The sequence below is a fragment of the Melanerpes formicivorus genome, unplaced genomic scaffold (assembly GCF_026170545.1).
Source record: "Melanerpes formicivorus ecotype bairdi unplaced genomic scaffold, bMelFor1.0.p_v2 SCAF_19, whole genome shotgun sequence".
In the NCBI taxonomy this organism is placed as follows: domain Eukaryota; kingdom Metazoa; phylum Chordata; class Aves; order Piciformes; family Picidae; genus Melanerpes; species Melanerpes formicivorus.
The window spans coordinates 10,976,491-10,992,347 of NW_027142371.1; the positions used below are offsets into that span (position 1 = coordinate 10,976,491).

The following is a 15,857-nucleotide window of genomic DNA, read 5'->3' on the forward strand; positions in this document are numbered from 1 at the left end:
AGCTGACCTTGCAGGCTGCAATATCTGCCTATGGCAAGACATACCCCCACACAACAGAGATCATTAGCTACAAGCTGAATCTCTCAATCCAGCCCAAAAGCCACGTGTGACACCAAAAGCTGCTTCCTGTTGTTGGAGCTAAGCAAAGTTCTCCCCAAGCAGCCTTCAGCTCCAGCCACAGCAGCAGTGGCATTTGCCGCAGAAGTCTTCAGCTTGGGAAGCACAAGCACACAGAGAGAGAACCCCCACAGGTAACATGCAGGGATGTCTTCTCCTCAGAAGTGGCACACAGCCCTCAAACACTTCCACCTCGTTAACAAGAGGTATGGAGGCCTGTCTTACCCTCCTTGTCACCGTAGGGTCCCTGAGAGCTTTGCCCATCAGGTGCCCCAGCAGAGTGTTTGTCTGCAGGAAGCGCAGTCTGATGTTGGTGGCTTTGGTGAAATTCCGCAGCAGAGGAGAGTAGGAGAAGTTCATGGCCCCTGGGCGCCCGTTTACCAGAGAGACAACAATCTGTGAATGCAAGCAGGGAAAACACATCTGAGCACACCTGTGAGATGGGAGCAAACTCATCTTTTCCCTCAGCTGAACCCATTCTTTACCGTCATCTTCAAGATGACTGGGGTCAGGTCCTGGCCAGCCTCATTTGGTTGAGTTTAAGTGGCAGCCAAAAGTCAAGAGGGAAGCAATTAGTGAGAGCATGGAGCAAGTCTGCAACTTGCAGGGGATGGAAAGGTGCAGCTGCTTACCTCCCCATTTTCCAAAGGCACGATCCGGGAGTACTCAGTAGTGCAGATGGCGTGGTCGTCCTTGGTGATACGGTCCACGGTGTGCAGCCCAAACTTCTCAATGCAGTCCCTCTTGGAAGCTGGTCACCAACCAGAGGTGAGAGCAGTAAGAGAAATGGAACTGTTCAGAGCCCTGTATTGATTTGCCCACACTGGCCATGAGGAGAAAAGGTTGTACGCTCTTGATTAAGTATTCCCTGTGTACAGGCTGCTTTGTGTCATTAACTGTCACTGCTAACACATGAACTCCACTAGGGGAGGAGGTCACTGTGAGAGTAACAGCATGGGCAGAAACCTCTCCACATCACCTGATTGCAGTAAACCAGGAAAGCGTCCATTGCACCTACTGCAATCACCTGTAGGGAAACCTATGCCTTGATTTTGCCATTAAGCTCCCAGTTTAACCAGCCTGGGCAATAACCCTGGTCTGAACTTGCTGCCTTGCTGACACTGGATTGGCTATGCTGCTTCAGCAGAGCTGAGGAAGAGCTGTTTGCTGCTAGTGCTCTGCTCCTGGTGTAGGAGCTTGCACCATCACCTTCACATGGCCCCTTAACTGCTTGGATAAGTTCTGAAGAATGAGCCAGCACAGAACTACACAATGGGAGCAACCACCAGCCACAGCCACCGCTGTGACATCTAACACCAGGCAGGGTAGGTGGGGAAGGGACGTGCACTGTTTGGGAGAGGCAGAGCAGGAGGTATCCTCCTCCCACCTTACTCTGAACACTGTAGTCACTCTTAAACCGGTGCTACAAAAGAGAAATACCAAAGCCACCCAGAACCACCCCTTGGGGACAGCAATCAAAGGCTCCTGCCACTAAGTGGCAATGCAAGGCTGGCTAAAGTCAAGGGACAGGCACCACCAGGCAGTCACAATGCTGGCCCTGCACCCTACTTTGGGGACAATGCATGCCAAGACTCTCCTTGGAGCTGTAGGAACATCTTGGCTTCCTTGCATGGCTGCTCCAGCAATTGCAGCATTCTGGTCCCCAAGGTGTCTGATATTGTGCTAGCAGAGCTAACCGAACCACAGCGAATGTGCTGGGGCAGTTCAGGGGCTCACTGTGCAGGGTGGTGAGCACCCAGATTTACCCATGCAGAAACTGACACAGTGCCCCTCTCAGGTCACTTTCTGGGGCTGCTCCCCCAGGGAAGAGCTTGGGACAAAGGCTGTTGCTCCTTCCCACTCCCATTTCACCTGTGCCAGGAGCTTCCAGCAGTGTGTGCCAAAGCACATGTTGCTCCTGAAGGTGTTTCCACAGGGTGAAGAAGGGGGAAAAAACCCAAAACCCAGCCAACACAACCTGCTGCTCCTGCCAGCGCTGCTCAGCTCACACAGGGAGCTGATGGGGAAACGTTAACCTAATTTATGGGATTAATCCTCCAAAATCTGCTGCAGTGTGCTGTGCTGGGAGGCTAAGCCAGGCAGGAGGAAAATGAAACACAGAGAGCCTCTGCCTCCCCTGCCTTCACCTCTGGCTCGCACTGACCCACACCTCATCCCCAGCACCATGGCCTCGCTCCACGAAACACTGTTTTGGCAACAGCAGGAGCTCAGATGCACCCACAGGAAGATGGTGTGGAAACATTTAACATCGGGTCTCTGGCTGCCAAGCTTTGTTTCACCAGGTGCTTTTTTAAAGGCAATTTATTCTGAAGCCCCAGGCGAGGAGCCTGTCACCACTGGCTCAGGATGATTGATTTCCAGAGCACTGCCACAGCTGGGCATGGAGACAGGATGCTCAGCAAGAGCAGCCACTCAGGAAAACCAAAAAATTCCTCCACTTACTGCAAATCTACACAACTGTGAGAGCCACAAGCCAGGAACTCTGAGCTCAACCAGAGTAACCCATCAGCCTTTAACCGCAGCAATGCTTAGAGGAAATAGCAGACTGGGAAAGCTGACCCTAAGAGGAGGAAAGGACAGAGCCTTGCTCTGCACTTTGGCTGCCTTCCCCTCCAGGGTGGCACCGCCCAGCAAAGTGAGAAAAAATGGACTAATGCTAACACAATGAGCTCTGTGGGCCTGGGTGGACAGCTGGGACTGGGCATCTTTCACATCCCCTTTGGAAATGCTGTGTGGGGGAACCCTTCTCATGGATAAATGCCACCATAAATACCTCCTCAGGGCTGTTACTTCTCCCTTGGTGGCTGAGAAGAGCACAGTGCCACCCTGCCTTGATGCACACAGGGTTCTCATTGCCACGGCCCCTCCAACCCTCTCCCCAAGAGAGCCACCAGCTGCACCAACAGATGCTTTCCAGGACAGTCATTCCTTCCCCCCTCCTGCAGAACTAAGGCCAAAACCATTTCAGGGGCATGGCAGGGCAGCACAGGGCAGCCTGAGGAACTGCACACCCTCCATGATGAGTGGGGCTCATAGGGCAGTGCTGAGCTGGTGAGGATGGTGCCATCCATGACAAGGCTCACTGGCATGCCTGGAGAACATTTCTGCTGGCTGCTTTTAACCTTGTTGCTGAGCTGCCCCGTGTTTTTATCAGACCACCTACAGAATTCTCCGTGCCCAAAATAAACCTCCACAAGGGACTTCTTGTGCTAGTGAGTCTGGCAGGTTTTGGAGCAGCCACCTCTTCATTTCCATGGGAACTTTCCACTGGGCTGTGTCACTGCATGTCACTTCTTGAGGGGGTTGGTAACAGAGCCTAATGCTGCGGGTGGGAAGAGCACTCCAGACATCGAAGTGCTGCCACTTAGACCACAAATGAGCACGAGGGGCAAGAGCCCCCTGCTCAGCCCCAGACCATGCAAACAGCATGGCCGTAACGAGCCCCAGGAGAGGCTTCAGAGATGGAAGGGAAATTCTCACAGAAGACAGAAAAAAAGCCAGTCAGGCAGTTTGACAGCAGAAATTCCCCAGTAGCCCACAGCAGAGAGAAGAGAGGCTACCATGCTACGGCAGTGCAGTGGGTAAAACGCCTGCAGCTCTCTCCTGCAGAAGAACAGCCCAGCTGGTGTAAAGCACAGGCTGACAGGTAAGGCAGAAATATGAGCCTTTAGGGGCAGCCCAGGGCAAAGCCTCTGAGCACTCCAAGGTCTGTCCTTGTCAGGTTTTAAGCTCTGACTGTAGATCTTAATTCACATCTTCTCCCAATTACTGCTGCTGCTTCTGGGAGGGGCTGGTGGTTAACAAGTTTCTCAGCATCCAGCTACCTCACAGAGTCTTTGAGAGAAGAGCTTTGCAGAACCAGCTGTTTGCAAAAGGATCAGGTTTTAATCAGAGAATGGGGAAGTTAAACACACAGACTGGCTCTCCACAGCCACCCTTTCCAGCTGTCTCTGATCCCACCTTGCACAGTGGCAGGACAGTGGTTGCCTGCCTCACACAGGCTGCATCCCATCTCTGGATAAGAGCAAGATAAGCACTTTGATAAGAGCAAGAGGACTGTTTACTGCATCCAGACTTTTCTGTTACAGCAGCCCCTTGGAAGCAAGCCATTGGTTTGCTTCTGGAGGAGCTGAAATATGTCAGTCTGGATCCAGTACAGGGCAGACAGACAAAGAGAACACAGCAGGGAGGAGATTATAAGAAATCTCATGTTCCAGACAGAGATCAGCAATGTCCAACTACCAACACTGGTGCCAACTTTGGCAGCCACAGAGATTTGGGTAGGCACCACTGGAAATACTTTAAAAAACCCAAACAGTTAGACTAAGAGAGGAAAACAGTTCTCCTGGCCTGAGGAGCACCATGGGTTCACTCAGATGCTCTGGTCTAAGCTTCAACTCTTGCAGAAGAAAGAGAAGACGTACACCCCATTGCAGCAATGGCAAAGAACCCGCTCCAAACCCAGCCTTACGCTTGCACAAAGAGTTCTCTTCGCCGTGGCCTCACTACCTGGCACTAAGCTGCAGCTCTCTGGTAACACTGAGGTACTTACAGGCAAAATACTGCCAGGGCTCATAGGTGAGGCCGAAGTCAGTGGATCGCTCCAGCACCCAGAGGTCAGGACGAGGGGAATTGGCAAATTTGATCAGGACATACGCGACGTGGAAGAGCTGAAAGAAAGGAACACAGAGTTAGTTGGCTCCTCAAGGCATCATGAAAACCAAGGAGAGCTTAGTGGGATCCAAGCCAAATAAATGAGCTGGCATTTTGCAGATCCTGCTGCTCCAAAACAGCCTGTGGAGCGAAATCCTCCATATCTAAAAGGCTGGTGATATGACATGGTTGCTGCAGAGAGCCAGATTAGGGCTCAGAGCCAGCTTAGGGAGCTCAGCTCCCACCAGTCCCAATGCAAATAAAACACAGACTTTGTGGCTATGGGCTGCACCCAGAAGTGTGTGCTGGGCAACACTTTATACGTAGCCTTGACCTGAGCAGGCAGTACTGTACACCATCTATGAAGCTGTTGTGGGGGACTTGGCTGCTGAGCTGTTTGAGGCATAGAAGACAACTCCCCTGGAATATCTGACTGCACCTCGCACTCATTATCACAAGCACAAGGCCTGCTTCAAGCATGGGACCTATGTTTTAAAGTCAGTTGCAGAAAAGCTCCAGCACAGCTCCTTTTCCCCAGGTGCCACAGGGAGGGGAGAGCAGGAGACCCACTTGGCTTCAGCACAGCTCCAACACGGGGCTGCTCCCATTTTTCTGGACACTGATGTGTGCACACACCCCTGCCAAGAGTAAACTAAATGTACTCTTTAAAGAGCTGAAATGTCAGTGCTAGAGAGAAACAAAAGCCCCAGCAGAATTTCCCTTCCCCGGCTGGCACAGGCTCGCTCCAAGAATCCCCACTCCATCATCCTGTCACAAAGTGATATTTAAAGGCAAATAAAGTTCTCTTATCAGAGAAAATTCCTAACGTCAAAAACAACCCAAAAGGGAGTTTAATGCTTGAAAGCAGAGATTTATAGCTCAGGAGTCCCTCCTCGTACAAAGTTGGTGCTGTATGAGCACACATCCCCCCAAGACTAACAGGTATCCAGAAGGGCACTTGTACAAGGGCAGGAAAAGGACAGCTCCATGCCCGTCTCAGCCATACCCAGCTGCAGGAGAGCCAGAACAGCAGCCTGCACCTCACAATGCCCTGACCACACACATTGCTGAGCCAGAGAACAAGCATTAATAATAACATGCCTTCAAAATAACCCTGAGAGTCCAAAGGGAAAAAGGCATTTAAATCTACCAAGTCAACCACAAAGCATGAGTCTTGTTCTGGTCCTTCAGCCGAAGGGCACTGAGAGCTGTGCTGTGGGTATGGAGTAAGGATGGATGCAGCCCTGCAGACTGACAACAGCTCAGCCTCCTCCTCAGCAGAACCCACAGATAAAAAACTTCTTCAGGCTTCTGCTGGATCTATCTCTGGCTCCAAGGCAGTCCCTCCTTTACTTATCAAGGCTTGCTTTGGTTCCCACCGCAGACTGCAAGCACTTCAACTTACACCTGGCTATGGGCTAAGGAGCCTTGGGAGGGATGCTTGGGGAAGCAGTGTACAAGATTCAGCTGAGAAATCTGTGTGATCCTGAAGCACAGCAGGCCAGAGGCCATTCTCCCGTTGGGAACAGACAGGAGGGTAGGGTTTATCTCACTCAGGGTTTGCACTGGTAAGGACTGGTGCCATCCACATTGAAGGAATCATAATGGTTACCCAAGACAGTTCCTTGCAAAAAGACTTGCAAGCACATTCACAGGAGAGACAAATATCCTTCTGAGCTGCTAAAAACTGAGGCAAACCAGACTTAAATGCTGCTTTAATTCCCCCCTGCAACTTAGGTGTTTTCAAGGCTTATGAGACTGAGTCTTTTTTTGCTGGAGCAGCATTTTCTGCCTACTGATCAACTCAGCAGGGCTATTCCTTGTTAGTAAAGCACAAGAGGCTTCAGCTCAGGTAGCTGCTTTCTCTGCAGGACCAGTTCTCACAGCTTAACATCTGCCTCTTTGAACGGGAACAGGGCTGAGTACCAGCCAGGGAAGTTACACCTTCCTTCCACTGTAAATCCTCCTACAGGGAACAAATTCATGCTGCTGCTGGGACCTGCCTTTAGCTGGACAAAATTCAGGGTGGCTCCAGTGTACCTGCACATGTTCTGGTCTCAGGCACTGGGAGAGCCTCTGCTTGGAATGAAGAGCAATAAACAAAGCCAGAAATGTGAGGCACATCCCTGTCTCCTGCCTTTATCTTTTTGCATGGGCAGCTACAAGTCAGTGACTCACATAGACTGGGGGTGCACTCATGTGTCATCCTCACTGTCCAGTTTCATACTGGAAACAAATGTTCCTAATTAAATGTCCCTGAATCCAACCTGCTTGCATTCTTCCAGCTCTCAGAAGTGCCCTGCCTCTGGAGAGGATTGGCTATGACCCAGTCAGACTAGCCCCTGGTGACAATCAGTTTTTGCACAAACACTGAAGCTTACTGCAAACCCTAACCCAGGGCTCAGGGCTTTGCAAAATGAAAACAGACAAAAAAAGAACTGGTGCTGCTGGCTGCAAGCCCTGGGACTGGGGAGGGGCAGGGTTGGGCAGCACACAGGCTCATGACCCATATGAACCCTTTCTAGCTGAAAGATGATGATGTAGCCAGCTTTAGGACATTTAAGTCATGAGAGATGTGGGTTTGTGCGTGTACACAAATTGGGCACTGGGAAGAACTATGCCCATGCCTGCTGGGAACTCTCTGAAAGACTGGTTCCACTCTCAGTGCCAGGGTTAAATACCCAAGACAGGGCTAGCATGTTGACTTCCTATCTTTTATTGCTGCTTTTCACAGAAAAGAACAAGAACCTCCAGCCTCTTACTGGGTACTGCTGGATCAGCTGCAGTATCTCTGCTAAAGCTCAGATTGGATATTCCTGTCTGCTCTCAAAGCCAGACATGATTCCTCTGCTCCATACCCAAGCCCACTGTCAGCACTGCTGTGCACAGTTAGACTGCTGCTGAATTTCATTCCAGTCATGACCGTGGTTTTGGGACACAAAGCAGCCAACCAATGCTGCATGCACGATCCCCTCCAGCACCTAAGGGTTAGGGGCACTCCTACACAGAGCACAGCAAATATTCAGGAGTCTTTGACCACACTGAACCCAGTCCTGGAACGGGACCTGCAATCCTGATGTTCAGAGGGAGTTTTGTCTACTCTGGCAAGTCCCCTGCCCCTCCATCCAACATCCTTATCTAGCAGAATATCAGAGCCTGCCGGAAAAAATAAAGGCAGATTGCCTGCTTGGAGTGCATGTGCTGAGAAAATTCAGAGAGATACAAATATGGAGCAGTAGCTCCAAAAATAGAGCTGGCAGAAAAGCCAGACTTTTCATTCCATCTTTAGTTCCAGTACAGTTCTGCCCAACCAATATTGCAAGAGAAATGGTCGGGTTTTTTCCAAAGCCTTTATTTAGCTCCCATTATCAGCCAGATGAATAAAAACCTCTCTGCTCCCAGCTGCTTTGGCACTTTTCTCCTCCTCTTCTCCATGGAAGAATGAGGTGAAGCACCAGAGCTGATGAACACAGTTGATCCATTGCTCTCAGCACCTCTGAAAGCATGCCAGGTACAACTCAACCTTTGACCAGTGCCTGGGATTTCACGAGATGAGTTTTCCGCCAGGAAATTCTGACAGGAGTATTTTAATTAGCAACCAGCTTTCTTTGAAGAGAGTAACATCCCTACCTCTAGCTGGTGTTGCTGTTAGTGGTTTTGAATGTTCCCTTAGTAACAATCACTTACAGCTGCCTCAGTGTCTGGAAGGACAGAGCAAGTCCCAGAGCCAGGAGAGGATGCTGAAGATGAGAGTATTTCCTCCACCTCCCACCTGCTCCATGCCTTCGTGTGTTTGGATGGTGGGCATCTTTATCCAGCAGCTAAACTCCAGGAAGATATCACTTTGTAATTGATTGCTGCCTAGTGTGACAGTGCAGGAATTTGAATAGTAAATCCAGAACCCAGAGAAGCAAGAGAAACTCAGCTGCTTTGGGAGCAGCACATTCTCTGTCCATCCATCCTCCTGAGCAAGCAGCCTGTGATGACAATCTTGCACATTCCTCCTCCCTTCCTTCCCTCCCTCCAGACACCAGTTTCCAGCTCACATGGAGGCACATAGGAAAAGGAGAAGGTGTTTCCAGGAGGCACACATGGAAACAAGCCTGCAAGCTGGATGCAGCCACATCCCATGCTTCCTTGATGAGGAGTTTTGGATGAAGCCCCACTGATATTCCTCCAAGGTGCCACAAAGCCATACAGTAACCATTAAAAAGCAAAACAAATCTTCACATTGTTGTCATCTTGGCAACTGGATTTTGACAACCAGCACAAGAAGCCCTTTTTTGGTCTTCTGACAACAAGGTAGGAGCAGGCTGTGTTGGCTGGGAGCTATGCACAGCTCTGCTCCTGGCCCCAGCGTGTGCAGGAGAAGTTTATATAGTGAACCACTAATTCTCTGCAGGACAGATTTATTACCTTTGGTGCTGACTTATTAAAATAGCACCATGTGAAAACAAAGCAGTTCATCTCTCCCTAACTGCTGCTGCTTCTCCCCATGGAGTGTGTGTGGATAGCATTACCAACACTGCTGCACTCCTGCTTGGGATTTCCTGGAAGGATCAGCTGGAGCAGGCGAGCAGGTGCGGCTCACCAGCATGGAGCACAGGCAACAAATCCCACTCTTTGGGGGCACATGAGGCCTCTTGGATATGTGGCCAGGAGCTGTGGCCAGCCCAAAGGATACATGCACAGCAGGTACCTATCACAGAATTATCAAGGTTGGAAGAGACCTTTGGGGTGATCAAATCCAACCATTTGCCTGGAGCTCAATCACAGCACTAATGCTAACCCACTGCCACTGAACCACAGCCCTCAGCACCACATCTACATGGCTTTGAAACACCTCCAGGGATGGTGACTCCACCACCTCCCTGCAGCTGCAATGCCTGCTAACCCTTCCTGTCAAGAAATTTTTAGTAGTATCCAACCTAAACCTCCCTTGGCACAATGGGAGCCTGTTTTGTCCTGTCACTTGATGCATGTGAGAAGCAACTGACCCCCAGCTTGCTCTAATCTCCTTTGAGGTAGTTGTGGAGGGCAGTGAGGTCTCCCCCTCAGCCTCCTCTTCTGAAGAACAACCCCACTTCCCTCAGCTGTTCTCATAAGACTTGTGTTCAAGTCCCTTCCCCCAGATGAATGATTTCTGAACCACGTCAGAAAGTGGCTTGGGTTTTTTTGTTTGTTTGTGGGGGTTTTGGTGTGTGTTTTGGTTGGTTGGTTTGTTCCCCCACTTCATTTTTCTCCCAGCTTTCAGAAGCAATCAATACTTTTGCTTCCTTCCAGCCTCATCCCCACCCCAGGTGCCACCTTGGTCCAACACTGCAGTCACAAAACAAGCCCACATGGAACATGTGGCAGATGCCAGAGCCTGGATGTGGTCATTGGTCCACAGCCCCTGAGGAATGCAGCTCCCTGGGAGCACAGTGCAACATTCAGGCAAAAGGCTGCCCAGCTGCCATGGACACAGCAAATGCTCCTCAGGTTTGGCACTGCCCATCAGTGCTGGCACCACATCTGCTCCTCCCAGCAGTGGCAGAGGCTAAAGCTTATAAAACCTCCTCATGGACCTTTTATCCCAATTCTGTGAGCACGTGAAAGGTGAAAGAGTCTGGGAAATCCAGAGAGCTTCTGACTTGCTTTGAGTTTCTCTAGGTCAATGATCTGCTCCTTTTGCCTGTAATCATTTATCCTCACTGAAGCAGTGGATTTACTCATTAACAGCCTGACTGTCCCCTGCTGAGCCTCTGCTGTCCTACAGCCCATTTATATCTTCCCAGCCCATACATCAGACTCCTCCACTAAACCCTCTCACATTTAGCTATTGGTAAGCAGGTGCCTGCCTTTTATTTCCAGCCAATTCAACCCTTCCAGGCTGCAAGGGAAAAAAACAAACCAAAGCCAAACCAAACCCCACATGCCTCCCTTCCAAGCAGGCATGGCTTTTTATCCAGCCATTTTTTATACAATACTCAAGTCCCTGAGACCAAACAAACCCCACACTACAGAATAAAAGCACAGAAGTCAGAAGGATGGGAATGTACCAAAACACACTGCCCACATTTCCCTCTCTGGCTCACAGCACCTCCTGTCTCATTGGCACAGAATCATTTTGGTTGGAAGAGATCTTTAAGATCAAGTCCAACTTGTGTTCATTCAGCACAGCCAAGCCCACTGCTAAACCATGTCCCTCAGCACCACATCTACACAGCTTTGAAATTCCTCCAGGGATGGGGACTCCACCACTGCCTGATAACTCTTTTGGGGAAGAAATTTCTCCTAGTAGCATGTCTGTGCATCAAGTCCTCTCTCCATAAAACATTCTTCCAAAACACCAATGCAGGGCTACAAGGCTCTGAATGAGAAAGTTCCCTGTGCCAGTACCCCAAGATTTTGATAGCCATGTTTCAGAAACAGCCACCCACTCTCTTTCACAGCCTGCAGAATCCAGTGTTCAAAAACTCCACTCCTCTCAGAGAGAAACCAGTGGTGCCTGCCCCAGTAGGCAGGTCAGCAGACATCTTCCCTCAGAAAATCTGAGGCAAGGCAGAGGGCTGGGAACAGCAGTGTCCTGGCTGCCCTGAGCCCACAGCTGTTAAAGGAGGTGACAAGCAGCCTCTATCTGGCCCAGGACATGCACCAGGGACCCACAGCCCTGCTTAGACCCAAGCCCAACGGGAAAAGACAGAGCTGCAAAGCTCTAACAACTCAAACATCTCTGCAGAGCAGAGGAGAGAGACAAGCACTGAGACTGGGAAGGCAGGGGGGGCAGGAAAGGGACTGAGTGTTGCACCAGCCTGTTTTCAGATTTTTCTCTCAAGAGTTTTCTTAAGAGAGATGAAAGGAAATGTTTTGCTGGAAAGGACAGATTTGGAGCTACCAGCATGCAGCCTGCTCAGTGTCATGACAAACAGCAACAGCGACCCAACCTTTCAGGATGTTATTTGCTAAGCAGTGCCTGTTCCCTTTCTAAGTGGCTTGGCTTAGGTGAACAGCTGATAGAGCATTTTCCACAAAGGATTTTGGTTTTGCTTTAAATACCACTTCTGAGAAGGATTTGGCCAGTTCACCAATTTCACACACAGCACTGCTTTATCTTCACAGCACCCTCCTGGGTGAGCTGTCCCTCTCCAGCCAATACCATACGCTTCTCCTGCCAAAAAAAAATCCTTGGGGGGACCAAATCTGTGTCATTTGGCACATGGCAGGACAAGAGTGGTGCCATCACTTGTAGCACGAGGAGCCTGCATGTGCTGAAGATTTAGCAAGCCAAGGGCTGGAAATGACCACCACCAGAGTGGCAGCAAGAGCCTGACACCAAGAACATTCAGCCAGCTGACACTGAGCAGAGAGGCACAGAAGAGTCTGGGGAGAACCTGGGGTTTGGGGAGCATCCCATTAAATCTCTGTCTGCCTGGAGCTGCAAACAGCAAGTGTCACACAGCTACATGTGCAGTGGTCAGGGGATGCTGGCATACCAACCTGTACGTGCTCAAACACAAGCTGAGGCTTAAATACCAGCAAGTGGGGTCCCTTCTGAATCCATCCAGCATCAGCCCTTTCTGTGTCTGCCCAAAAGCCACCCGAGCATCACTTACTGGAGCAAGATGCGCCCAGTTTGGGTACAGGTAACCATAGTTATCTGAGTGGAGCAAAAAGCAGTCAGGACAGAGGGAATGGCTGGAATTCCTCAGGATGAGGCTTCAGTCACTTACAGATAAGGACTTCACTCACACTAGACTTTCACTGCACATTAGGAGATACTCTGCACTTGGCTGAGACAACCTTTGCACTTTCTGGGTTGCTGGGAGAAGTGTAAAGTAATCCCTTAGAGACAAGACTTAAATATTTGTCTTTTAGCCCAAACTTGAACTAGTACACCCTCAGAGAAGGGCTAAGGGGACTCTCTTGCCACCACAATGCAGACAGCTTTGGGGATCCCATAAAGGGGGACAGACACTGGCCCACAGAGTGGGAGCAGGCTGAAGCCACAGAATGTAGAGAGGAGCAAGTGCCCCAGCCATGAGGACTGCAACCATCCCCAGCTGCTGTAATCCTCTAGCAAACACCAGTGGAAACCCAGCACAGTGGTGGCTGTAAAGATACCTTTAAAACTTCCTAAAGCCACAGTGACTATATACAGGATTTCAGGTCCTCAGACTATTTACCTTGAGGTGTCAGTTGTCATTGTTAAACGATTCTAGGGAGCCTCAGGAAATGCTTTTGGGGAGTCAGGCATTCTGAGAAAATATCTGCATCCTATTTAGTCACTGGCAGGATTAGCAACAGCTCCTACCAAGGTCTTCCTCCCAGTAAAACATGGTATGACTTGAAAGGAGGAGTGAGGAAAACAGTGGCTTAAAGAAGAAAAACAGAAAAGGACCATCCATCTCCAGGCTCATGGAGGCAGGAGGTGCACTCATGGGCAGCCATCAAGGGCCCCCACTGAACTAACATGTGCTCATGCCACACTCTCTGAGGTACAGAAGCAAAGATTTTCAGCTGCCTGCAAGCAGCATCAGGTAGGCAGGTTGAGCAATAAGAAGATGCCCCAGAAAGAGGTGGCATTGCAGGGGAATTTGACTGGGAGTCACTCAAATCCAGGCAGCTGCATAAATCCAGGGACAAACAGGATGATGGTTTTGAGCAGAACAAAAGTATCACACTGTTCTTGGGGCTGATTTTCAAAGGCCCTTGCTCCAGTGCCTTGATTCTCTTCCCTTGCACTTAAATTTGCTGCTTATTTTAGCAAAATGAAAACTATACCAGCAAAAGCTCTAGTCATGCCACAACAGGGGGAAAAAAAAAAGTGTGCTCTTCTATAAATAGAAAATCTGGGGAGCTCCTGCTTGCTAATACTAACTGGTGTGCTTGCATCCCAAATCTGAAATTGCTAAGAAAAACCATGACTTGAGGGACATCATCTGACAGCAGTTACGAGACAGCAAGAAGCAGCAGGCTCTTCAGGGAGCTGTCAGTTCACACACAGGGAGAGCAATAATTGTGGTAACAAATGGGAGAGATTTGACTCAGGTTTTAATGCCAGAAAGATTTGGGCAACTGGGCTGGGGAGGGGTTTGGAGCACAAGCCCTATGAGAAGAGGCTGAGGGAGCTGGGGTTGCTTAGCCTGGAGAAGAGGAGGCTCAGGGGAGACCTTATTGCTCTCTACAATTACCTGAAGGGAGGTTGTAGTCAGGTGGGGGCTGGTCTCTTCTTTCAGGCAGCCAGCACCAGAACAAGAGGACACAGTCTCAAGCTGCACTGAATGTTAGGAAGAAATTCTTCATAGAGAGAGTAATTGTCCATTAGAATGTGCTGCCCAGGGAGGTGGTGGAGTCACCATCATGGGGGCTGTTTAGGAGAAGACTGGATGGGGTGCTTGGTGCCATGGTTTAGTTGATTAGGTGGTGTTGGATGATGGGTTGGACACAATGATCTTGAAGGTCTCTTCCAACCTGGTTTATTCTATTCTGTTGGAAAGATGAAGCTGGAAGAGGAGCCCATCCCAGCCCCTACCTACTGCCAAACTGCCCCAGCAGCTGTATATACAGTCTCTAAATCCTCTGTGGGCATCCACTCCTGGGACAGAGAGAAAATGGGCTTGAAATCAAGAGCTGTAATGCTTTGAGTAATGACGTCCCTGCCTGGTACGCCCTGTTTATCAACACGCAGTCTAACAGGCTAGAAACTCTGACCTTGAGCACAAGGAAAGAATCCCATTAAGAGACCACATTCACCCCTCTGCCAGCCAAGGCCAACGTCACCAGAAGAGCTTTTCACCAGGAGTTTGCCAGTCAGAGCTCAGTGTTGCTCCTCACCATTCTTGTTTCCTCCCAGTATAATTGAACAGCTCTCGGTTAATTTGGTTAACGGTTCACCCAGCTGCATGGCTGCTGAGATGGAGAGGATAAAGCCTCCACAGTCACGGATTGTTTGCTTTTAAAACATATAGAAGGAATCTGTGACTTTGGCAGCAACCACAATGAAAGCAAGTCATTAAAACATGGCATATTCCAGCCCCAGATGTATGGGTACAGCTGTGAGAAAGAACAGCTCCACCAGCTCAATGCCTCTGGTGTGCTGGGGTCCTCCTGGCTCTACCCATGCTGCAGCTCCTTCTCCTTGATGCTTCCTGGGAAGAAGCTGGGGAGAGTAGAGAGGCTCTTCTGCACAGGAATCCTCCAATTCCTGCTCTTGCAAACCACCAGCATTTTGGCACCATACAGCCTGCAAGATGCAAAGTGTTTGTGTCCTTATAAATAAAGTCAAGACGAAACCTTAATGGATTTGCGAGCAGAGCTGCCTCCCCCGAGCCAAGGGCTCCCACACAACCATGCAGGAATTTCAGCACAGACTGGGCCAAAATTCCTCCACTTCCTCCAAACAGCCCCTCACTACGAAATCTGCTCTGACCTTTCATACCACTTCATTTCTTCTGCTTCGCAATTAAAAAGCAGCAGCAGCACAGCCATCAGTTTTCACATGAGTTTTGGGTGGAAACAACGTGGGCCACTGATGATGAGCTTGGGGGTGCTGAAGTAAATCACTGTGTGCCATAGTATGTGGCACCTAGATCATACTGCTGATGCCCAAGTTCAGCAAACTCCTTCTGTGATTAAATAACACCACAACTAAGACCAAGTGCCTACAAACATGGAACCCTTGAAGGCATCTCAAACCAAGCAGAGAAATTTGCTTTTGCTTTAGAATAGAATAAACCAGGTTGGAAGAGACCTTCAAGATCATTGAATCGGTCCTGTCAGAAAGCAGATTCTGATGGTCCCCAGTTTGGGTCCAAACTGAGCAGACAATAGATAGCCCAAGCTCTCTCTGAAGCTTCTATGAGATGTAGTTCTTGGCAACTTCCAAAACCATCCTTTAGGAAAGGGTTTTGGTTTGAAAGTGTCTTAAACCCCTTGGAGCCAGTGCGACTCTGAAACCAGTCATTGTATCTCCTTCTCATCACCCTGCCTTCAACACCTCCCCAGTCCAAGCAGTTAGAGAAAGAAACCTGCAACGCAGACAGGCAGAAAACCTCTCCCTTGGGCTAACAAATCCCTAATGACAG

At 49.7% G+C, this 15,857-nt stretch overlaps 1 protein-coding gene across 1 annotated transcript in view; it reads right to left on the bottom strand.

The window, feature by feature from the left end:
• The window catches only part of LAMA5 (laminin subunit alpha 5), a 95,569-nt gene that overhangs the window by 49,342 nt on the left and 30,370 nt on the right, over positions 1-15,857 (bottom strand). Inside the window, 3 exon segments of the mRNA XM_068150060.1 lie at positions 343-513; positions 750-868; positions 4,691-4,808. Coding sequence (XP_068006161.1) covers positions 343-513; positions 750-868; positions 4,691-4,808 — 408 coding nt within the window.